The sequence below is a fragment of the Chiloscyllium punctatum genome, chromosome 36 (assembly GCF_047496795.1).
Source record: "Chiloscyllium punctatum isolate Juve2018m chromosome 36, sChiPun1.3, whole genome shotgun sequence".
NCBI classification, from domain to species: domain Eukaryota; kingdom Metazoa; phylum Chordata; class Chondrichthyes; order Orectolobiformes; family Hemiscylliidae; genus Chiloscyllium; species Chiloscyllium punctatum.
In genome coordinates this window covers 57,819,535-57,845,427 of record NC_092774.1, presented here as the reverse complement: position 1 = coordinate 57,845,427, position 25,893 = coordinate 57,819,535, and the positions used below count along the sequence as shown (strand labels likewise).

The 25,893-nt window shown below is 45.7% G+C and overlaps 1 protein-coding gene and 1 non-coding gene across 7 annotated transcripts; both read right to left on the bottom strand.

The window, feature by feature from the left end:
* Positions 1–5,991: 5,991 nt before the first annotated feature.
* On the bottom strand, positions 5,992–18,476 carry LOC140460531 (uncharacterized). 6 transcript variants are annotated; one of them, XM_072555109.1, is made up of 2 exons: positions 18,351–18,476; positions 5,992–7,472 (listed from the first exon to the last, which is right to left on the bottom strand). In XM_072555109.1, exon 2 carries the CDS (start codon positions 7,085–7,087, stop codon positions 6,080–6,082), a length of 1,008 nt encoding a protein of 335 aa, XP_072411210.1. In that variant the 5' UTR covers positions 7,088–7,472; positions 18,351–18,476; the 3' UTR covers positions 5,992–6,079. The 6 variants fall into 6 exon arrangements, with proteins under 6 accessions (XP_072411210.1, XP_072411215.1, XP_072411211.1 ...); XM_072555114.1 differs by lacking the exon at positions 18,351–18,476 and adding an exon at positions 10,689–10,707; XM_072555110.1 differs by lacking the exon at positions 18,351–18,476 and adding an exon at positions 8,724–9,043.
* A 6,554-nt stretch (positions 18,477–25,030) lies between these two features.
* Positions 25,031–25,102, bottom strand: trnam-cau (transfer RNA methionine (anticodon CAU)). Its single transcript has one exon. It is a non-coding gene; the product is annotated as a tRNA-Met (tRNA).
* Positions 25,103–25,893: the final 791 nt, after the last annotated feature.

Here is a 25,893-nt window from a genome sequence, read left to right as displayed (position 1 = left end):
TTTGATGGAATGTTTATGGCTCTAAAATCCTGATTTGCAGTTGTTTCTGGGCTCATAATATTGTACTGCAGAATATTGTATATCTTCAGTAAGAACGTCAATACCGCACGATAGATGTTCATTCAGCAACTTGAGTGAACTCTTCATGGAGTATGCAATCCACCACATTACCCTGCTGTATTCATTTACATATAGATCAGCACAAAGATCTTGGGTATTAAGAGAGGAAAGAATGTTCCACAGAAACTAGAATTGTGTGTTTTGACTTTCTATTGTGGACTGACAGAGATGACCTTTGCAATCTCTTTCCACAGGAATATTACAAGAGAAGAATTTGGAGGCAGAAATCTCAGACCAAACATCACATCGAAGTCTGACAGTCGATTGATTCACCAGGACTTGGATATTGATGGCCTTGAAAACAAAGGGGAGAAGGTCTGCCTGCTTTGTTAGGTTTTAAGCGTCAGTGTGACTGGAAACTCAGAGTCTCACATACCCACACACCAGAGTAGTGACTGGAACATGCTTTACAGACTGAATGAGAGTCCTCCAATTATCAGCGGGTTCACCAGTAACACCACACACATGGTGTAAGCGTGAGCGAGTTTCAACTGATTGTTGAACCTGGAGAAGTGCGAGGACACCCGCACCATGGAGAAATCATGAAAATGCGGGGAATGTAGGAACGGTTTCCCTTCCTCGCCTGCCCGATATTCATCAGCATTTATACACCAGGCAGCGGCCATTCACCTGCATTCAGCACGGGAAAGGCTTCACTCAGTCTCATCACCTCTTGGTCCACACCGGGGAGAAACTGCTCATCTGCCCTGTATGCTGAAGCAGATGTAGGACATTTTTTATCCTGGATGGAGCATTCTGCAGGTATACCTGAAATAGATACATTTGTCTCTATCCCATTGAGTCTCCAGCACAGAACCAGGCCAAGCTGCTCAATTGGTCTCTGTGTTTATTCTCCACCTGAGCCTCCATCCACCCCTCTTCATTGCCCCCCATCTTCCCTCCATCAGCATAAAGGTATCCCCCACTTTTTCAAAGTTCGCTTTACACTACTTCACTTTTACAAAAGACCTACATTAATACCTGCTCCCACAAACCGAAAGAAATCTGAAGAGGATTGTCGCTTTTACAAAGAAAGGCATAATACAAATTAATTCATGGTAATTGCTTCTTCGATTTAGGCCATTTCGGCTTATGAAAGGAACACTTTACTTTCAAATAGTGGGGGAAAGCTGTATCAATACAATACAGCACAGTCTCAGGCCCGTCTCACTTGGTTTCGGCACACACACACCCTCAAGCCTGTGCTAATTCTTAATCTTTACTTAGACCTGCTATTTATTGCCCATGTGTGGTTTCTGTTCCTCTGTTCACCTCCCGTTCATGTGTTTATCAAGATACACCTTAAACATTGTTAAGGTGCCTGCTTCCACTACCTGCACTGGCAGTGCGTTCCAGGAACCCCCACCACCCCTCTGTGTGATTTCCCCACCCCCACCACCTCTCCCCCAAACAGTCCCCTGCTCACCTTGAACCTGTGCCCTCTTTTAGTTGACCTTTCCACTTTGGAGGGGAAAAAAACACCTCTGACTATCACAGAATCCCTCCAGCGTGGAAACAGTCCATTCAGCCCAACAAGTCAATACCGGCCCTCTAAAGATTAACACATAGAGACCCGTTCCCTTACCCCATTAGCTACATTTACTCCTGACTAATGCACCGAACTTACACATCCCTGAACAATGGGGCAATTTACACACAGACAATCCAACTTAACCTGCCTCTCCCTGGACACTATGGGTAACATAGCATCGCTAATCCACCCTAACCTATACATGTTTGGATTGTAGGAGGAAGCCAGAGCAGCCAGAGGAAGCCCACGCAGACACGGGAGGTGGGGTGCAGGGATAATCTGCCAACTCCACACAGCTAGTTGCCTGACACTAAAATCTAACGCAGGTCCCTGGCACTATGAGGTGTCAGTGCGAACCGCTGAGCTACCCTGCCACCCCTGTCCAGCCAATCTGTGTCTCTCATCATTTTGTCGAGGTCTCTTTTCAGCCTCTGTTTTTCCAAAGAAAACAATCCAGGTTTATGCCTCCTCTGCTCATAACGAGAGCCCTCCAGACTGGGCAATGTCCTGGTGAACCTTGTCTGTATCCTCAGCCAGAGCACCCACATCCTTCCAGTAGCACAGTGACCAGAACTGCACACAATATTCCGAATGTGGCCAGAATAAACAGCTGTAATGTAACTCTTACATTCAAGGAAGCGTGCTGTGTACCTTCTTGACCACCGTGCCCACCTGCATTACCACTTCCACGGATCTATATGCCCAGACCCCTCTATGCCAGTGCTCCTATGTGTTCTGCCATTTATCATACAATTCTTATATTTCCTTCATCTCTATCGAGCTTCACCTTAACTGTCTTTCTCTCTTCATCTCTTTTCCCCCCTCCCACATCAGCATACCATAAGACCATAGGAGCAGAAATTAGGCCATTCAGCCCATTGAGTCTACTTCACCATTCAATCATGGCTGATACGTTTCTCAACCCCATTCTCCCCGAACTCCTTGATCCCCTTGATACTCAAGAGCCTAGCTATCTCAGTCTTAAGTATACTCAGTAACTTGGCCTCCGCAGCTTTCTGTGGCAGTGAATTTCATAGATTCACCATACTCTGGCTGAAGAAGTTTCTCTCCCCTCTGTTCTAAAGGGTCTTCCCTTGACAGGAAAGCTGAGCCCTCAGGTTCTAGTTTGTCCTACCAATGGAAACATCTTCCCAACATCCACACCGTTCATTATTCTGTAGGTTTCAATTAGATCCCACCCCACCCCCAATCCTTCTGAACTCCATGAAGTTTAAACCTAGAGTCCTCTAATGTTCTTATGTTAAATCTTTCATTCCTGGACCATTCTTTTGAACCACCTCTGAACACGTTCCAGGGCCAGTACATCCTTCCTGAGATATGGGGCCCAAATCTACATACAGTACTCCAATTGTGGCCTGACCGGAGACTTACAGAGCCTCAGAAGTACATTCCTGCTTTTATATTCAAGTCTGATCAAAATAAATGCCTTCATTGCATTTGCCTTCCTAACCAATGACTCAACCTGCAAGTTTACCTTGAGAATCCTGGAGTAGAACTCCATAGTCTGTTTGCACATCAGATTTCTGAATTTTCTCCCCATAATCCTTCTGTTCCAGAGTAGCAGCAGAGATGTCCAGACACCTCGATTGTTTTCAGGGATACCAAGGGATCTTGGGAATTGCCACTATCGCAAGAGGAGGCAGAGGGGAATGTGGTGTGGTCCTTTAAACTGCAGAACTTTCCAAACTCCCTGAGTCAGCAGGAACTCTTTCTGGACCAAGAAACAAAAGGGCCACTGAGAAACTGCTACATCAGAAGACCTCAGAGGCACAAATTAGGCCATTCAGCTCATTGAATGGTGGAGCTGACTTAACCATTCTTAAGTATCAAGGGTTACGGGGAGAATTGGGTTGAGGAACGTATCAGCAATGATTGAATAGTGGAGCAGACTGAATGGCCTAATTTCTGCTAGTTAACCATCCCTGGGAAGAAGGACGCAAAACAACAAACTGTTTCCTGGGACAGATGAGCGAAGTGTTTAATAACCTCATGACAAAAGGACAATTAAGTTTGTCTGTGGAAGGAAGGCCCTGACGTAAAAGGGTTTTTTGCAGGAAAGGCTGTATCAAACAAAGCACTAAACCTCGAGGATAAGAAGGTAAGCTACAGACCAGAGATCTCCAGAAGTGTGGGGAGGTGGTGTTAGAATCGAAAGAAACATCACATCACAGATTTGAAAGTGAGGAATCTCCACCAGAATTCAACCTCAGAATGATGTAGCAGCAGTACTTGGAAGAAGAATGCTGCATTGAATCCCTGGACACTTCCAGAGACATAAACTGTTGGTGGAAACTCAGTTAAATTCAGCCATCAATTGGGAGATAGCCAAGTTGTGAGTGAGGTTGAACTTGGTTACTTGAGTTTTATTTGTGTTGTTACATACAATAAAGTGTAAATCATTGTTTCAGCAGTTAATTGTGTGCAGTTTCTGAGTTAAGAGCCAAATTAAGGTGATTCACCCACAACCACAGTGAGAGGCTGCGATTCATGTTGACTCCATTGCATTCAGCAGTACATCACGTCAATACTCTTATAAAGCGAAGGCTGACAGCACCGCCTTTCTCAAACAGAAACACCCAGAGGACCGTGTCACCTAATAATCTGTAAAATTAGCATGAAAAGTGGTGTAACCTGCTCTAGTGATAAGAATAAATCCCCAACACTTTAAAATCAACAATCAGCAATTTATTTATCCAACTATCACGGTGAACAAATGAACAAAACGATTAACAAACTGGATACAGGCCAGGAGCAGATGGGTGGCACTAGTTTAGTTGGGGATCATGGACTGGTTGGTCTGAAGGGTCTGTTTCCAGGCTGCATGACTCCATAGCACGGAATGAATGGGGATCCATCCCAAAGATGATAAAGGTTTCAAGCACCACCTTAGGCAAATGTGTGGACTCCCTCCAGATAACTGAGGGCAGTGGGGCACTGTGAGGGTCAGTAGATCAGTCAGCCAGCCAGTTCTCTCCAGGAGACTTGTCTCAAGAAAGGAAGTGGTTTCCTGTCCCATCAGCCAGATTATCCAGTTTGGATAATATTTGGTCCTCTTTCTCCAACAAAATATGTAGTCAGGGCAGTGTCTATAACAAATATGTTATTCAACTTGGAAGAGTGCTGAAGACATATACAAGGATGTTGCCAGGACTCAAGGGTCTGTGTAAAAGGGAGAGGTTGGACAAGCTAAGATATTTTTATTTAGAGCATTAGAGACTGAGAAAGGCCCTTAGAGAAATGAAGAGATCGTGAGAGGGTGAATGCACTCAGACTTTTACCCCAGGGTTGGGGATGTGAGGGCTAGAGGGCATCAGTTTAAGGTTAGAGGAAAAAGAATAAAAGGGAACGTGAGGGGCAACTTTATTTATGCAGACGGTGGTAGACATATGGAATAAGATGCCAGCGGAAGTGGTTGAGGTGGGTACATTAACAACATTTAAAAGGCATTGGACAAATACATGGATAGGAAAGGTATGGAAGGAAATGGGCCAAGTGCAGGGAAATGGGCTTAGTGTTGATGGACAGTTTGGTCAGTATGGACAATGTTGGACCGAAGGGCCTGTCTCCTGCTGTGGGACTCTATGATTCGTGTCTCTTTGTCAGTCCGACAGTTTTGAGTTTCCAAATGAACATCTCACTAAATCAGGCCGAATAAAATCCAATCTCATTCGTCAACTCTGATGCAGAGGTGCTGGTGTTGAATTGGGGAGGACAAGGTCAGAAGTCACATGGCACCAGATGAAGTGATGAAGGAGCAGCACTCATGAAAGAGCAATGCTCCTAAAGCTTGTGATTTCAAATAAACTTGTTGCACTGTGACATGGTGCCATGTGACTTCCAACTTCTTCAACCCTGGGTTTGTCTCAAACTTGATGGGATACTTTGTCCAACTCGGCATATTTTATCAGTATCGCTTGAAGGAAATCTTTTTTTTAAGATTAGATTCCCTACAGTATGGAAACAGTTCCTTTGGCCCAACAAGTTCACACTGGCCCTCGCAGAGTAACCCAGCCAGACCCATTCCCTTATCCCTATTCCTCTACATTTACCCCAACTAATGCACCATACCTACACATCCCTGAACACTATGGGACAATTTAGATGGGCCAATCCAAACTAACCTGCACACCTTTAGATCGGGGAAGGAAACCGGAGCACTCAGAGGTAACCCATACACATGTGGGGGGGGCATCGTGAAAGCTACACACAGACTGTCATCCCGAGGGTGGATTTGAACCCAGGTCAGCATCATGAGGCAATGGTACTAACCACTGAGTCACCATGCCACCCCTGAGCCACATAGGTGGGCTTGCGGGGGGTGGGGGGGGGGGGGAAGGAGGGGGGGATGGTGAGTCCAGCACAAAACAAAAAAACCCACTACACCCACTGTCAGAATAGGCAGGAGGTTCAGCCCTGTGGGTGACCCACTGCAGCGTCACTGGTGGAATCTGATTGTTGGATGCACTGGTGCCCCCGCTGGTGCCTCTGCAAGTTGCAGGACAATGTGAACCTCCGCCCACAGTCGGGGCAGGCAAACGGCTTCTCCCCGGTGTGGACCCATTGGTGGGCCAGCAGTTTGGAGGAGCGGGTGAACCCCTTCCCACACTCGGGGCAGCTGAATGGCCTTTCCCTGGTGTGGACCCGCCGGTGGGACAACAGGTCAGAGGAATTGCTGAAGGCCTTACCACACTCAGGGCAGGCGAATGGCCTCTCCCCTGTGTGGATTCGCCGGTGTCTCAGCAGGTCGGAGGAATTGCTGAAGGCCTTCCCGCACTCTGGGCAGCTGAAGGGCCTCTCCCCCGTGTGGACCCGCTGATGGGCCAGCAGGTTGGAGGATTTACTGAAGGCCTTCCCACACTCTGGGCAGCTGAAGGGCCTCTCCCCCGTGTGGACCTGCTGATGGGCCAGCAGGTTGGAGGAATTGCTGAAGGCCTTCCCACACTCTGGGCAGCTGAAGGGCCTCTCCCCCGTGTGGACCCGCCGGTGCCTCAGCAGGTTGGAGGAGTCGCTGAAGGCCTTCCCGCATTCGGGGCAGCTGAATGGCCTCTCCCCCGTGTGGACTCGCCGGTGCTTCAGCAGGTCGGAGGAATTGCTGAAGGCTTTCCCGCACTCGTGGCAACTGAAGAGCCTCTCCCCTGTGTGGAATTGCTGGTGGGTCTGGAGGTTGTCCACCCAAGTGAACCCTTTCCCGCATACGGAGCAGTAAGACGTCCTCTCACCAGTGTGTATATGCTGGTGGGCCAGCAGGACACAAGAGCAGGTAAAGCCCTTTGCCCGCTCGCGGCTGGAGAACGGCCTCTTCCCAGTGTGATTGCACTGATGAGCCGCCAGGACAGATGGGACACGGAAGCCCTTCCCACAGTCGCCACACTTCCATGGTTTCTCAACAGGTTGTGTTTCCTCGGGTTTCTCCATGGCCGATGCTTCACCTGCACACACACGTGTACAACCCCGCCATGAATTCTTCTTTCCAGGCAGCAGAGTTGTTTCAGGCTCCACACCCAGTGCGCTGCAACAGTAGGGTCTTTCAACCAGTGCCCCCGTACTCAAACAGGAACCAAAAAGAAAGCTTTGCTCCTTCTCACAGAATCATAGTTGAAAATTGTTGCGGTCCTGATGGATTGAGTAACTGTCAGACACTGACGTGAAAGTGAGGACTGGAGACGCTGGAGAGTCAGAGTCAAAAACTGCGTCGCTGGAAAAGTGCAGCACGGCAAGCAGCATCAGAGAAGCAGGAGAATCAACATTTTGGCCATGAGCCCTTTATCTGTTGACTTTGAAACTTCTGTCTTCAGATAGTCTGTAAGAAAAGATTACAAAAGTCATCACTGCCAGTCCGGTTAAGAATGAGATATCAAGGCATTGACACTGACACCAGAGAGAAACTGTACATCTAGATGTGGCAAATGTTAGTGGCAAGCCAGAGTGATAGAGATATTAGGCACAGAAACAGACCCTTCGGTCTAATTCATCCATGCCAACTAGATAACCTAACCTCATCTCGGCCGATTTGCCAGCATTTGGCCCACATCGTCTAAACCCTTCCTAATCGTATACCCATCCAGATGCCTTTTAATGTCATAATTGTACCAGCACCCACCACTTCCTCTGACAGCTCTTTCCTTAAACACGCCACTTTCTGCATGAAAAACTTATCCCTTAGGTTCCTTTGTTAAGTTCTTTTGCTTGAGCTTCTTACACTGCAATACGCCAACTTCTGTGAACAACCAAACTTTATTAAGTACAGTACAAGCTGTGGAGAAACTCTTAACACTCTTCGCAATGGTACACAACAGTACCAAAAAACAAACCCCTTAAACAAAGTAAAACTGAAACAGAGGCTTACAGTTGAAGTTAGAAGGCCAGAAGGAGACAGTGTTAGCAGCCTTTCTCCACATAGACCACTGCTTAACTCACCCAAACGAGACTCCAGCTTTCAGGACTGACCACTCCCCTTTCATTGCACAGGTCACTTCTAAAACAAAAACTTGGGCCTCAAGTCTCATCTGTTCACATATTACCAAAAATGCCTCCCAATACCGTTTTTCATCTCTGTACTAAACCAGTCGCTTCGGAGCCCGGATCGTTTTAATCACCCCTCTGATAATAAAAACTAAGGACACAGCATCCTTGAGAAGGACCAGCTTTTAGTAAAAGGACCAGCTTTGTGACAGAGGGATATAGGCCAAACACTGGCAGGTGGGATTAGATTAGTTTGAGAACACAGCATGGTGTAGTTGGACTGAAGGGACTGTTTCTGTGCTGTTTGACTCGGTAACTGTTCTGCAATGGTCTGAAAACCATTTTCTTGCCTTCCCCCATAAACAACCACTTCTTTGTTGATCCAAAATCAGATGAACTCCGCCTTGAATATATTCAATGATCCCATAACTGCAGGAAGACATCCCCACTTCTGGACTCAATTCCTCTTGCTAACATAACACCTGCTTTGCTCATTGCTTGCTGCTCCTACCTATCTGACAACTGGCATTGACTGGTATGGAAGGACACTGAGGCCCCTTTATACACATTTATGATGAAGGGCTCGTGCCTGTAACGCGGACTCTCCGGCTCCTCGGATGCTACCTCATCTGCTGTGCGTTTCGAGCACCACACTTTTTGACTCTGATCTCCAACATTTGCAGTCCTCATTTTCTCCACATCCCAATATATCACCATTTAAACAATGCATCTCCTTTCTTCTGTTTACCCCCCAACAGGGAATGCTATCACTTCACATCGTGGTACTGCATTTTCCATGAGTTTGCCAACTGAGACACAGACTTGGCCCAACTTTTCCAGAATCTGTCCCCTCCATAAATTGAGATTGAGTGAGAGAGAGAGAGAGACACACACAATAGGGGTGTCTCTGATTAGCAGGAGGACCACGCTCCTTCCGGTCCTCCAGGGCTTTCTATTGGCCCAACGCGCAGGTTTTGCTGACACCGGCGAACATGCGCAGTGTGTGTTGTCACCGAGGAGCATGCGCAAGATGCTGTGTGAAGTTGCTGGTGTTACTGACAGGATTTGTGCCCAAATGACAATCGGAGACAAGAAAGGCTGGAGTCACATTTTATATTTATCCTGCGGCTCGACATTTTATTCCTTTTGCATTTTATTTGACTACTCATCTTTTCCTCAGGATAGGGGACTCCCAAACTGGAGGGCATAGGTTGAAGGTGAGAGGGGAAAGATTTAAAAGGGACCTAAGGAGTAGAAAAAAAGTGTGAAAGTTAATTCCCCTCAAGAAATGCCCTCTCCAAACCTGCACATCTTTGGATTGTGGGAAGAAACCGTAGCACCCAAAGGAATCCCACACAGAGAAGGTGCAAACTCCATTCACGCAGTTGCCAGAGACTGAGATCAAACCCAGGTCCCTAGCGCTATAAGGCAGCAGTGCCAGCCACTGAGCCTGTTCAGAAAAAGCAGCAATTGATTTATATTAGGGTGAGAGGGGAAAGGATTAAAAGGGACCTAAAGGGCAACTATTTCACGCAGCGGGTGGTGCGTGGATTGAATGAGCTCCCAGCAGAAGTGGTGGAGGCTGGTACAATTACAATATTCAAAAGGCATCTGGATGGGTATATTAGATTACTTACAGTGTGGAAACAGGCCCTTCGGCCCAACAAGTCCACACCGACCCATTCCCCTACACCTAACACTACGGGCAATTTAGCATGGCCAATTCACCTGACCTTCATATTTTTGGACTGTGGGAGGAAACCGGAGCACCCGGAGGAAACCCACGCAGACACAGGGAGAATGTGCAAACTCCACACAGTCAGTTGCCTTAGGCAGGAATTGAACCCGGGTCTCTGGCGCTGTGAGACAACAGTGCTAACGACTATGCCACTGTGCCATCCACGGCAGGAAGGTTTGGACAGGAAGGTCTGGAGGGATATTGGCCAAGAGCTGGCAAATGGGCCTAGATTAATTTAGGATATCCGATTGGCATGGAACAAACAGTTTGTTTCCATGCTCCACTACTCTATGACTCTATTTCTACATAGTCAGAAATGTTATGACATGGACTGCACCCCCCACTAATTTAAACCCATAAAAGATTTACCCCATGTGGTATTGTGAAAATTCAAGAGGTAAGGAACTGTTTCTAAAAGTCACTATTTAAAGTTTTATTTAATGATCTAGCACACTAACTTGCAAGTGTTTAAATCTGCTGGGATTTTTAATACCCCCAAATCTATTCAAATCTGTCTAAACCAGTTCAAATCTCTGACGAAAGCCCCCAAATTTTACAACACTGGGTGCAACCTTCCCCACCTAATTTAAACCAGTAACACAGAGAAGGTTTAATCCATGCAGTAATCTGTGAAAATTCAAGAACGAAGAAACTATTCCCAAAGGTCAGTATTTAAAGTAAAAATTAACAACTTTATTTATTAATGTCTAACGGAGAATAATTAATTAACAACTATTTACAACTCCTTTCTCTAACCTGTCTTCTAACTTCCCCTGTATGATACCAGTCCAATAAAAACCCCTGATTAAGATTTACCGAAAGATTCAAACTTCAAAACCAGCCAGCTGTTAAATCTTCTCTTTGTATCTTCTTCTGTAGATTTGCTCTCCAGGTCGGTGTCGATGTTTTTTCTCTGTGCAGACTCCTTGTCTGGACAGGTACCTCTCAGAGTTCTGACTAGCAGCCTACATTTGTTGGTCTTTTGCCAGTTCTCCTGTAACTGTTCAACTGTATTTTTTGATTTTGTACTCCAAAGCATCAAATCATTTCATTGGTGTTAATATTAGATTAGATTAAATTCCCTACAGTGTGGCACCAGGCCCTTCGGCCCAACCAGTCCACACCGACCCTCCGAAGAGTAACCCACCCAGACCCATTTCCCTCTGACGAATGCACCGAACATTACGTGTAATATAGCATAGCCACTTCACCTGACCTGCACATCTTTGAACTGTGGGAGGAAATTGGAGCACCCAGAGGAAACCCATGCAGACACGGGGAGAATGTGCAAACTCCACACAGACAGTCACCCAAGGCTGGAATCGACCCTGGTGGTGTGAGGCAACAGTGCTAACCAATATTCTCAAAATACTAAATTCAAACTTGATTGAAATTCAGTATTTTAGGGCAAGATCTAAATCGATTGGCCAAAATTGAGTATGTTTTTGTCTCCAGGCAACCCAGCTACCTAGCTGTTCCACCAAATGTTAAATTATTACCTTGTTCAGAACGCTTGGTGCTATGTCAGGTGGTTCTGCTCACTTTTCAACTCTCTTGCACGTAGAATACACCAATACACCTTCTAACAGAACCAATTATTCAAGACTAGGAATCGGCCATTCACCCCTAACAGGCGAAAGTGAGTACTGCACATGCTGAAGATTAGAGTCAAGAATGTGGTGCTGGAAAAGCACAGCAGGTCAGGCAACATCCAAGGAGCAGGAAAATTGACATTTCGGGCAAATTGACATTTCGGGCAAAAGCTCATTTACCCCGAACAGCCTGTCCGCAACTGCACATAGTTCAAAGCAAGTTTGAGAAAGATGGCTGCAGCTTTGTCTTAATATACAATTGAACATGCGTTCAAACTTTAATGCTGTTTCTGAATATATTATTTTAGCTATAATCAATTTGAAAGATCAACCATTTCTCATGCCCTCCTATCTCCCAGGCAGTGTAATCACCAACCATTCTCTCTCTCTCTTCTGAGATGAGCTTGATACAGCGATCAAAGAGAGCTCGAGGCATGAGAAAGTTTAGTGGGAGTTGGAAGAGATACAGAATGGACAGGGTGACAGAGTGTGGGGGCCATTGAGAGACTGGGGGGAACAGAGGGTGGTGGGGGCAGAAAAGAAAGACTCGGGGGTCAAAGGGTGGAGGAGGAGAATGAGGGGGAGAGAGAGAAAATGGGGGGCAGAGAGTTGCGGGGCGAGAGAGAATGGATGGGGACAGTGGGTGGGGAGAGAGACAGCAGAATTCCCACCTTCCCCAGGACTGGGGCAGTGTCCCATGAACTGGAACCTACTCCTCCCACAGCAGTCATTTCTCAATCCACATATGGCTAAAGCAGGAGAATTATATAATCCCTGCAGGCCATTTCACCTATCAAATTCACACCGACCTTCCACACAGCATCCCACCCAGACTTATCAACTTACCCTACAGCCCTGCAGTTCCCCATGGTTAACCCACTCTAACCTGCACATCCCTGGACACTTTAGCACAGCCGATCCATCCGAAACCGCAGATCCTTGGACTGAGAGAGGAAACCAAAGCACCCAGAGGTAACCCACGCTGACAGAAGGGGGAGAACATACCAAAGCTCACACAGACAGTCACGAGAAGGTGGAATCAAATCGCTTCTAACAATTCTCCCACACCTGCAAAACCCTGAGCACTATGGGTAGTTTAGCAGGGCCAATCCACCCTAACCTGGGCAAAGATAAAAATCACATGACGCCAATCCAACAGGTTTATTTGGAAGCACTAGCTTTCGGAGCACTGCTCCTTCATCAGGTGGTTGTGGAGTATAAGATCATAAGACACTGAGTTTACAGCAAAACATTACAGAGTCATGCCACTGAAATGATACATTGAAGAAACCTGGATTGTAAAGTCTTTCATCTTTTAGAATGAGTTGCTGGTGTCATTAATATGTAAACCCCAGAACTTCTTATAAGACACCTACTCGAGATAACTTAAGGTTTTATTAGAAAAGATGACAACTCAGCTCAGACAATGCATGAAAGGTGTGAGGCCAGAGTCTGTCTGTATCCCAGTTTTTGAGTCAGACTGGTTCTATATCCAAAGTGGAATTTATAAAATATTCTATGTATTGTCTGCCTGCAGATTGTGCATTTTTTGAGCAAAATGGAATGTATCTGCAAATACAAATTCACCCCATAGACCTTGGTGTGTGTGAACACACACACACGAGAGAGAAAAAGTCTAGTTCCATACTGTATATCTCTAGGTCTATTGCATAACAGATGCTTTATTTCTGTTGATGTAAATATTGTTATAAATCATAGCTGGGTACTAATACTTAGATGTAAGGGAGAGACAATTCTTCAATTAGGGCACTATAAGATTCTTGGCAGACCCCTATTTCTAGTTTACTTGCCAATGAACAGACACAAGCACCTATTTAATTCTAACTTTTCATCTTTTTTGTTATATTTTCTGGTATGATACTCTGTGTCTGGATGGTTGACAGGCTGGGAGATTGTGGGTTGGACTTTGACTGAATGATTTATTGTTCCGGAAGGTGTCAAAGGAGGTTAAAGCTTCAGCAGAAATGAAGCAGAGCTGAGAACGGACAACAACTGTGTGGGAACAGGGAGATCAATAGAGGACAAAGAAACCAGGACCTGAAATCCGAGCTGACACCAGACGACCCTGTGATCAGTGCTTTGATTAGCAGTGTCAACCCTCTACCTTTACCTAGCTTCCCATTCGACTTGAATGCCACAAATCCCCTCAATATTTAGGATCCAATCCTTGTCATCCTGAAGTCATGTCTCTGTAAGGAGTCCCAGATCAAAATCATTCTCTTCAATGTGTGCAGTCAATTCATTCACTTTTGTTACGTTGCAGCACTGTTACGACACGGGGTAACCCCCTCTGCTAAATTAGACCATCAACACAGAAATTATTCACCCCATGCAGTAATATAAATATTTAAAGTAAAAATTAACAACTTTACTCTTTATGTCCAACACAGAGTGTTAAAACTCACAAAAATGCCTGGTTTTATACTCCAAAACATCGGATCATTTTATTGGTGTTAATATTATCAAAATACTTAATTCAAACTTGATTGGACTTTGGTATTTTGGTGCAAAATTTAAACTGATTGGCCAAATTTGAATTAGTTTGTGCCTCATGGCAACCCAGTTGCTCTATTTGTGTTGACCAAATAATACAATCTCATCTTGTTTAGAACACTTTGTTCTGCTCGCTTTTTTAACTCTCTTAAAGGTACAGTACCTCTACCCCTTCATAACAAGCACACATTCAGATACTGACCTTTTAGTTTTATTGTTTGTAATCTTTTGAATCCAGTTTTAATTGCTGGTACGTTTATTCTCGTTGTTCCTTTCTATTGTTCTCTGACGTCCAATTTCCACATCACTACATTGATCACCTGCCTTGATTTGGATTGGCCATACTAAATTGCCCATAGTGGCCAGGGATGTACAGGTTAGGTGGGTTAGCCAATGGGAAATGCAGGGTTATAGTTTTGTAGTAATAGAAGCAGGAGTAGGCCATTTGATCTATCCATCATCTCAGCTCTTCTTACTTGCATTATCCTGAACCCCTGATTCCCTAAGGGGTGAGGGTGGGAGGGGTGTATGAGCAGGATGCTCTTCGGAGGGGTCAGAATGGATTTGATGGGCTGAATAGCCTGCTTCCACACTGTCGGGCTTCTATGATTTACCGCAGTTCACAGCTCAGATCACAGCTCCCGGAATCTCCCACCTTCTACAAATCGAAAGACAAATCCCACCCTGCCCTCTCATTTGTATGTTATCAAAATGCTTAATCGTTTCTAGTGAACACAGCCCACACCTCCCTCTGCTGCCAGTAACCTGTACAATGCTGATGAAACAATGCCGATGAAACAATGCCATTCCTGCAGTACTGAAAACCGTAAGGCTTCTAACAATACCAGTTACACACAGCTCCTTCTGATGGACGGCATTGGAAATACAATGTTGGAGGCTGGCCGAAATGAGCAGTTTAACTCAAAAATCCACCTAACCCTTCACTGGGCACCCCAATCAGCACACTGTCCTTCCTGCTGGGAAGCCTTAAAGCACTTCACCCCCACAGTGCAATGAATTCCCACTTTCCACCAAAATCCTAAACGTGCTCACGTACTCAGTTGCTGTCTCACCAATGAAATACTTCATTGTCACTTCTTCTGCTTCCAGTAAAGGCAAAACATCTTTGAAAGCTGCTCTGAAAGTCCAGTCTTCACAACACTTCTGCTTTCATGCAAGATGATTAAAGTCATACAGTACAGAAACACAGCCTTCGGTCCAACTCATCCATGCCGACCAGATATCCTAAACTCATCTAATCCCATTTGCCAGCATTTGGCCTGTATCCCTCTAAATCCTTCTTATTCATTTACCCATCCAGATGCCTTTTAAATGTTGTAATTGTAGCAGCCTCCACCACATCCTCTGGCAGCTCATTCCAAACATGCACAACCCTCTGTGTGAAAAAGTTGCCCCTCAGGTCCATTTTAAATCTTTCCCCTTTCACGGTGAAACCTATGCCCTCTAGGTTTGGAGTCGCCTACCATGGGGAAAAGATTTTGGCTATCCAACCTATCTATACCCCTTATAAACTTTTGTAAGGTCACCCATCAGCCTCCAATGCTCCAGGGAAATTATCCCTGGCGTATTCAGCATTTTCCTATCGCTCAAACCCTCCAACTCTGCCTACATCTTTGTAAATCTTTTCTGAACCCTTTTAAGTTTCACAACATTCTTCCAGAGGAGGACAACTGGAATTGCATACAGTTTTCCAAAAGTGGCCTAACATGACCTCCCAACCCCTGTACTCAATGCTCTGACCAATAAAGGAAAGTGTACCAAATGCGTTTTTCACAATCCTGTCTCTCTGCAATTCCACTTTTAAGGAATTATGAACCTGCAAGGACACTTTGTTTAGCAACACTTCCCATTAACTATGTAAGTCGTGCCCTGATTTGCCTTACAAAACGTAATACCTCACATTTATCTGAATTAAACTCATTTTGCCATTCCTGGGCCCATCAGCCCATCCGATCAATTCTAATTTATATTGAACTTCGCTTCCTCTCTCATCCCCCAAAAGCTGATAATCTCCATCCCACACACACTTCCTCCATTCTGACTTTGCAGAACCTAATTCCTGCTGTAACTCATCCTGAAGGGTGTGGTTCATGCTGATTAACAGGCCCACACTCGGGGAGGGGTGAGATCTAATTCAAGCAGACAGAATTCTGAACGGCCTGGACAGAGTGTACATGGGGAAGATGTCCCTATTGGTAGGAGAGTCTAGGACCTGAGGGCACAGCATCAGAGTAAAAGGAATATCTTTTAGAACAAAGATAAGACGAAACATTTTCAGCCGGTGAGTGGTGAATATGTGGAATTCATTGCTACAGAAGGCTGTGGAGGCCAGGTCACTGAGTAGATTTAACATGGAGATAGATAGGTTCTTGAGTATCAAGGGGATTGAGGGTTACAGGGAGAAAGTGGGAGAATGGGATTGAGAAACATATCAGCCAGAACGTAATAGTGGAGCAACCCTGATGGGCTGAGAGGCCTAATTTCTGCTCCTGTGGTTTATGGTCTCTTGCTGTCCTGGACTAGGAGTGTTCAAACTGGGGGCAGGAATAGGCCATTGAGCCTGTCGAGCTTGCGCCAGCATAGAACAGATCATAAGTAGATATGAGTATACCGACGTAAAAGGTAAAAACAAGGACTTCAGATGCTGGAACCAGAGTCTAGATTAGAGTGGTGCTGGAAAAGCACAGCAGGTCAGGCAGCTCCTCGGATGCTGCCCGACCTGCCATGAATATACCTACATTCAGGTTAATAAGCTGGAATTTTTTCCACTGGAGCAGAGGAGGATTATAAAATCGTGAGGGGTATAGATGAGGTGAACGGCCAAAATCCTTTCTCTAGGCTGAGGGTTCAAGACTATGGAGCAAATTTTGAAAGAGAGAGAGGAGAACTCTCAAACATCTGACTCAGATTGCCCCCCCCCCCCCCCCCCCCCCCCGAGAGTGGTTTGCGTGTGGAATGAATTTCCAGACAAAGGGGTGGATGCAGATACAGTTAGAACATTTAAAAGACATTTGGATTAGTACATGAATGATGAAGTTTAATTTAAATTAAGTGTGAAGTGCTGGATTTTGGAAAAACAAATCAAAGCAGGACGTATACACTTTATGGTAAGGTCCTGGAGAGTGTTGCTGAACAAAGAGACCTTGGAGTGCATGTTCATAGTTCCTTGAAGGTAGAGTCCCAGGTAGATAGGATAGTGAAGGCAGCATTTGGTATGCTTTCCTTTATCGGTTACAGCACTGAGTAAAGGAGTGGGAGGTAGGTGATGTTGCAGCTCTACAGGACATTGGTGAGGCCACATTTGGAATATTGCGTGGAACTCTGGTCTCCTGCCCATCAGAAGGATGGTGTGAAACTTGAAAGGGTTCAGAAAAGATTTACCAGCATGTTGCCAGATTTGAAAAAAATAGCTCTCAGGAAAGGCTGAATAGGCTGGGGCTGTTTTCCCTGGAGCGTCGGAGGCTGAGGCTGAGGTTTATAAAATCATGAGAGGCATGGATAGAGTAAATAGACAAAGTCTTCTCCTGGGGTGGGGGAGTGCAGAACTAAAGGTTTTGGGCAAACTGGGAGAGACATAAAAGAGATCTAAGGGAAGCCTTTTCACACAGTAGTGCATGTATGAAATGACCAGCCAGAGGAAATGGTGGAGACTGGTATAATTACAGAATTTAAAAGGCATTTGGATTGGTCTATAATAGAAGGGGTTCGAGGGATATGGGCCCAGGCTGGCAAATAGACTAGATTAGGATAACTGGTAGGCATGGACAAATTGGACCGAAGGGTCTGTTTCAGTGCTGTACATCTCTAGGACTCCAATATATAAGGTTCAAAGGGATATAGGTTAAACACAGGCAGGTGGGTCCAATTTAGTTTGAGAACATAGTCAGCATGGACTAGTTGGAGTGAAGGGTCTGTTTCTATAACTGATCTGTATTGGTCTTGCCTTCCCCCATAACCATCACTTCTTTGTTGTTCAAAAATCAGATGAACTCAACCTTGGATATATTCAATTACGCCCAAACTGCAGGAAGGCGTCCCCACTTCTGAACTCAATTCCTCTTGCTAATATACCACTTGCCTTGCTCACTACTTGCTTCACTCGTCTGACAACTTGCACTGACTGGATTAGAAGGACGCAGAGGCCCCTTTGTTCGTCCACACATCATTACTGATGAAAGGCTCGAGCCTGAAATGTCAATTCTCCTGTATTTGCCATTGAAAAAATACCTTAACTAACTTTCCAAGAGTCTGTCCTCTCCCTGGATTCACTCCGTTTCCCTTCAGTTCCTGCAAGTCAACAGCTCAACCCCAGAATAGAAACGGGGTTGAGAAAAGAGTGTGTTGTGCTCACAGATGTTGGACAGAGGAAGGAAGTTGCAGTCTGGCGTGAAGCTCAATCTTCATTCAGAGAGAGAGGAGCAGCAGCAGCAATTTCAGAAGTTCATGGTCCTACTTCCGCATCCAGACGATGGGTTTGCTGTGATTGGCAGGAGGACCAGTCTCCATCCGGTCCTCCAGAGCTTATCATTGGTCCATCAAAACAAGGTCACGGAGTGTTTCCCCTTGTTGCGTGAGCATGCGTAGTGCTTTGCTGACACCGTGACACATGCGCAGTGCGTTACTGACACCCAGTAGCATGCGCAGTATGGAAATGTTGGCATTACTGACAGATTTTCAAAGTTAAAAATCACACAATGCCACGTTGTTGCCCAACAGGTTTATTTGGAATCACTAGTTTTCGAAGCGCTGCTTCTTCATCGGTTGGTTGTGGAGCAGAATCATAACACACAGACTTTATAGCAACAGGATTGCAGTGTCATGGAATGGAATATCAAACAACTTTAGCTGACCTCTACCATCTTTTAGAATGACCATGTTAGTTTTGATTCCTTCACATGTAAATTCTAGAACTTTTCAAAAGTTACGTTCTCAAAATAGCTTTTAACAATAGGTGTCATCTCAATCAGATAATGCATTGAAGGTGTTAAGTTAAAGTCTGTCTGTGTCCCAATGTTAGGTCAGACGGATTCTATTTCTATCGTGGTATTACAGAATCTTACGTGTCTGAGCTTTTGAGCAAAATACAATGCGATTCTGCAAGTACAAATTCAACCCACAAACTTTTATGTGTGTGAGTGTGTGCAGGAGAAACTGAGTGATCATGTGTGTGTGAGAGAGTGTAATGGGGTACAAGTTTGTGAGAGGGTGTGTGTGAGAGAGAGAGCATTTGAGAGAGCGCATGTGTATGAGAGAGAGTCTGTGTGAGTGTGTTGGTTTGGAGGAGCACGTATTTGTCTAAATGCATACTTGTGTGTGTGTGAGAGACAGAGAGAGACAGACAGACAGAGAGAGAGAGAGAGAGAATGTTTCACTAGAGAAGTGTAGCACTATCAGGTTATCCGTGGGTTTGTGGTACAGAGAAGTGCTGAGATATCCATCCTTGATAGAGCTGCATGTGTTCAAAAATGAGACAGATACTAAAGAGTGTGGCGAGTGTGATGTTGGGATGAAACTTGTTAATATCACAGTATCGTTGTTTCAGTGACTCCTCACCATGGGTCCAGAGGAAGAAATGTCATCAATATATCTGGTGTATAGTGTTGGTTGGAGGTCCTGTGCAGAAAAGAAGCCTTGTTCGAACCTCTGCGTGAAAATGTTGGCATACTGGGGTGTAAATTTGGTCCCCATGGCTGTTCTATGTGTCTGGATGAAGAACTGGTTGCCAAAGGTGAAAATGTTGTTGTTGAGAATGAAGCGGATGAGTTGTAGGACAGTGCTCAGAGATTGGCAGTTGTTGGTATTGAGTACTGAAGCTGTTACCGTGATGCCATCGTCATGAGGAATGCTGGTGTAAAGTACTGACACACCCACGGATTCAACTAGTCCGTGGATGCTAAGCTTCTGGAAGGATTGGATCAGAAGTCTTGATGAATGCTGTCAGTTCACGGTTGTGCTCTTTGGTCAGATCAGCTGGTAGTTGCCTATCGTGTTCCTGGTCAGTTGTTTGTACACTTCCTTGCAGAATTCCATTTATTCCGAATTACTCAAAAACTGCATAAATCCATGTAAGATTCTGTAGCTCCCACTTTAGAAATAGAATCAGTCTGACCTAACATTGGGACACAGACAGACTTTAATGTCTCACCTTCAATCCATTATCTGAGCTGAGATGACAACTATTGTTAAAAGCTATCCTGAGAATGTAAGTTTAAAAATGTTCTGGGATTTACAAATGAAGGAACCAAAACTAACATGGTCATCCAAGATGCAAGCTCACCTGCACACTTTAGCACAGCTGATCCACCCTAAAGTGCCAGAACACCCAGAGGTAACCAACACAGACACAAGGGGGAGAACATGCCAAACTTCACACAGACAGTCACCCAAGGGTGGAATCAAACCCAGGCTCCTGGCGTTATTAAGCAGCATTGCTAACCACTGAGCCACCATCCCACCCAGTGCTTTGAGGTTCTGCTTTGTCTTTGCAGCTTTTATCTTCTCATGCAGCCTCATCAGAGGCTGTGTCCTGCTGACGTTGTTGGACCACACCCATTGCACTTCCCTTTCCCACTTCTGCAGCCCAGAGCACAGCGGTTCTTGAATCCTGGCATCAGATTCTGATGCCATCTGTGCTTCTGCTGCCAACTGCAGAGAACGGAGTCAATCCCCGTCACTATTCTGTCCCTTATCTCCCCATCCCTAACGTTGTTCTTACTCCCACCACCCCACAGTTAGCTCCTCTCCCCTGCAGCCTTCTCTCAGGTCCCCTTTACCTGCCTGACCCAGGCTCACACCCTCCTGACCCTGTCCACAGATCCCATCAGAAGGCTCTGTCCGGAGGGAAAGACCATCTCCCGGAATAAAAAGCATCTGATTAACTTTCCTCCTTGCCCTCCCAGCGTGTCAGCAACCTGGCTTCCAGCTCCACCTCTCTGAGCCGAAGGTCCTCCAAGTTGTGTTTGCCCTCGATCACATCATCCAGAGCCTTCCACCTTTGGCAAATCGAAAGACAAGTCTCACCCTGCCCCCTCCCGTGTCTATTGTGTAACTGCTTAATCATTTCTAGTGGCCGAGCAGAGACTGATAGCCAAGTTTGGAACCCATGAGGATGGCCTCCACCAGGACCTTGGGTTCATGTTACATTACAGGTGACCCCACTACACTGTACACATTCTGTCTCTCTGTCTCTCACATACAGCCATACATTCTCACATACTCACACAGGCACTCTCTCAGATATATGCGCTCTCTCAGATGCACACACATGTACCCACCCACACTCTCACCCACACACACATCCTCTCACAGACTTATCCTGCGCACTCTCACTTTGAGCAAAATAGAATGTATCTTCAAACATAATTCTGAAAATGCAAATTCACCCCATAGTCTTATCTATGTGTGCATGCATGAGAGTGAGTGACTGTGTGCATACACTTGAGTCTGGCTGCGAGAGTGTGTGTTTGCATGTGTGCATGCTTGGTAAAGTCAGAGTCCGACGGTAGGTTCAGGTAACTTTTGTTGGGACCCAACTTTGTTGCAGCTTCAGATCGTCCCAGCAAAAAGGTGCACACAAAGTAGCTTTTTTATAAACACACACACACACACACACACACACACACTCCCCTGCATCCCACTTTCTTCACTATTGGTCAGCTGAGTTGTCCCTTTGTAATTCGATCCTTGGTGCAGCCTTAGCCTGGAGGAAGTATTGCTTCACTCAGCAATTGCAACCCATAAGTCTGTATCCAAGTAAGATTCTCCCCGTGCATTTGCAGATGGGCTGTCAAGAGTCAACCACACTGCTGTGGGTCTGGAGTCACATATAGGCCAGACCAGGGAAAGGATGCAGCTGGGACGACTGAGTGAATCCTTTCCCACAACGGCAGTTTCCTCCCCTAAAGCATGAGTGAATCAGATTGGGGTGTTTGTTCCCCGAAGATCATAATGAGATTCTGAACTCCAGATTTCTGACTGAACTCCAAATCCGCCATCTGTTTTGGTGAGATTCAAACCCAGGAGTCCCCAGAACTGGGTTATTAATGCAGTCGATAATGGCACTCGGCCAAAGCTCCTTCAATCCCCCTGCGATGGTAGGTGAACTCACTGATGTCTCTGCAGGTGGGAGGAGCGGGTGAAGCCCTTCCCGCACGGAGAGCAAGTGAACGGTCTCTTTGATCCTCCAAGCTGAGTAAGTGGTGTGAAGTACTGTACTTTTCACAGTCACTGCACTGAATCTCCCTCATTCGGGTGTATCAGTATTCTTCCTGCCACACCAGGGTCCAAACAGACAAAAGCAAACATTTCTTCTCGACTGGAATGGCTGCTGATATTCAAGTCCCAATGAATCAAGTGGCTCTGTCAGAAGCTGATGTATCTTTTGGTTTCAGATTTCTTTCCCCATGTCTTCCTGCAAAAGAAATCACGAAATAAGTCACGGTCAGTACAGTCAAATGAACATAACATCGGTGACAATTCCTTAGATTGCCAGATACCTGCTAATCATATATTATCCATGACACAGAAACCTGAAAGCCCTCATTCAGCAAGGTAGCATTAGGTATATAAAGAGGAAAACTTCATTTAGGTGACAATGACCTGGAACAACCTTCCTACAAAGGTGCTGGAAATGGAGCTGAATCAAGGATATGAAAATGAAATGTCAAGGCTGCTTCAGGAAAGAAAGCCAGTAAAGTTGCTGAAAGACTTCCTGCTGACCTGTTAAATAAAAATGAATACAAGAAATACAGGATGTAATTCCATTACTATATTAGAAGGTGAAAAATCATAGCCATGCAGCGTGTACAACAGTGAATATCCGATATACACCATATGAAGCAATCATAAAATCCCTGCAGTGCAGAAAGAGGCCATTTGGCCCATCGAACCTACTCCGCCATTCTTTAAGGTCATGGCTGATCTATCCATCATCTCAGCTCCTCTTACCTGCATTATCCTGACTACCCTAAATTCACCTACCATCCAAAATCCCATCGAACTGTGTCTTGAATATGCCTGCTTCTATTGCTTCATTGGGCAAAGAATTCTACAGATTCACCACTCTCCAGGAAACGTAGTCCCTCCTCCTCTGCCTTAAACCTACCCCTAATTCTTTTACCTAGTCTAATCCACCAGCAGAAACGACGAGATAGGGTGGGTCTGGGTGGCATGCTGTTCGATGGGTCATTGTGGACTTGATGAGTTGAATGGCCTCCTTCCACACTGTAGGGCTTCTATAATTTACTGCAGTTGTGTTTGCCCAGAACCACAGCTCCCACAACCTCCCAACTTCTGCAAATTGAAAGACAAGTCCCACTCTGCCCTCTCATATATGTGTTATCTAACTGCTTCATCGCTTCCAGTGAATAGAACCCACACCTCCCGCTGCTGCCAGTGACCTTTACAATGCTGATACAACAATGCAATACCTGCAGTACTGAAAATCGTAAGACTTCTGATGATACCAGTTACTGATTCACCGCTCCTTCGAACAGCATTGGAAGTACATTGTTGGGGGCTGAAAGAAATGAGCAGTTTAAAACAAAAACCCACCTAACCCTTCACTAGGCTTCCTGCTCAGAACACTTTACTTAAAACACTTCAACCCCACATTGCAACAAATTCCTGTTTGGTGTTCAGAATTTGAAATGACACAGCAATCCTGCAGAAAGTATTTTGTTACAAGGGCGTCTGCAGGAAATGGACAAAAACAGCAAGTCATGTGTTTCTACTTCACCAGTTCATTACCATCTGAGGGAAGAGGTTTCACACTTGAGATCAGAACACAGCGACAGAAGAGGACAAGACAACTCAGAGCTCTACAAGGGTGACAGTGCAACTGTGTAAATCTGACCCTAACCACTCTCTGGCCGAAAACGTTCTTCATAATGTCATTTTTACTTGCTTTGCTCAAGACTCTGCCTAATTGTTAGCGATCCTTTCAGGCGTGGTACCATTTTCATTGTATTATTTTCTCTGTCTGGACCCCTCATGTCTTGGAAAACGTCAACTGGGCCAGATTTCAAATTTCTGTTCTCCAAGGAGAACTGTCCCAACTTTCCAATCTGCCTTCATTATTGACATTCCTCATACACGGCACAATTCACGACAACCTGTTCAGCGCTGTCTCCAATCACTTCAATTCCCCGCTTCCTGAAATTTCACTCTCAGATTTGAGCAATAACGCAGCTGGAGAATTCATTCAGACTCGGATTGTGTGGGCGAACAATCTGCAAGACTTGTTCTAACTTTGAACAAGTGTTGCCCTTCGCTGTGTTCGCTGCAATGGTAGCTCATCCCCATCCCCTACTTCTGGCAATCCGATCTCGTTTAACGAAGATGCTTATGTGGAAAAGTGATCTAGCACTTTTGCACTTCTGCTGTCTCCCTCTCTCTGAATCCCTTGGGTGAGAGGTGTCATTTTCACTAAAAAGGCCCTGAACTTGCGGTTGCCTGCTACTTTAACACACCACCCTGTTCCCTGGCCAACATCTCCGTCTCAGGCTTGAAGCAGTGTTCCAGCTCCAGATGAAACAATAACACCTCATTTTCCACTTGGAGACCTTACAGCCCTCCGGTCCCAGAGCCAGGCAGTGGGACGGCATAAACACGTAGCATCATTCTCGTGCAGACAGAAGCCGTTCAGCCCATCGATTCCACGGCGATTGTCTATCACTTGTCTCTCTCTCTCTCTCTGAGGTTATTCCCAATCGGTGGTATCCGTCCTCATAGTGGGGGACGATGTCTGAGTCGTGATGCGGTTTCGGACATGCTTGTCATTCACGTCAGAACCAGGGTGGCGAATTACTGCAGGGAATGGCCGAAACCGCAAGGCATGGGTTTCAACTTTACCAGCTCATTAGCATCGTAGAGAATTGGTTTTGCGATTCAGTTCAGAGGAAACCGACCAAGAACAGAATATCATCGAGACCTCTAAAACCAAGCCGCTTGAATGGAGTGGATCGATGCGGACATGCCATTTGGACACTCGGCAATTTCCAGAAGAAAGCAGATCAAGGTGACAGTGTACGATAGCAGAGGATGGATTCGAACCATCGACCTCTGGGTTATGGGCCCAGCACGCTCCCGCTGCGCCACTCTGCTGCCGCTTGGAGGCGCTCGTTGCACAGAACACTTCAGGTTTTTGTCTGGCACGCGGCAGGCACCTTCGAGCCTGATGTCAAAGACCTCCACTGCTGTCGTGTGATATGCTGTTTCGCAGACGTATGGAGGCTGTGTAAATATAAACTTTTTTCTAAATTCCCACATTCTGTCGGTCGAACTGTGATTTCACACTGAATCACAACATGTGTCACAGCGCAGACGGAGGCTCTGCGGCCCACCTTCGCTCTGCTGGTTCTACGCTTAAGTAAACGTGTGACTCTAGTCGTTTCATTTCATTCTCTCGCCTTCTCAGCGGAAATCTGCACATCTGAACGTGACCACCGAATTCCCTTTTGGGTCCATTGAATCTTCCTCTTTGTCAATGTCAGACAGGGACTTACTGACCCTCACCACTCCCTGTACGAAAACGTTCTTCCTAATGTCACTTTTACTTCTTTTCCTCGTGACTCTAAAATTCTGCCGAATCGTTATGGATCCTTTCAGGCGTGGGAGCATTTTCACAACATTATTTCCTGTTTCTAGGTCCCTCATGACTTGGAAAAGTTCGGTTCTCCGAGGAGAGCTGTCCCAATTTTCCAATCTACCTTGATTGCTGACATTCCTCAAACACCGCACCACTCACGTCAACCTGTTGAGCACTATGGTAAAAACAATGACTGCAGATGCTGGAAACCAGATTCTGGATTAGTGGTGCTGGAAGAGCACAGCAGTTCAGGCAGCATCCGAGTAGCTTGTTGAACACGATCTCCAACCATTTCATTTCTCTGTTT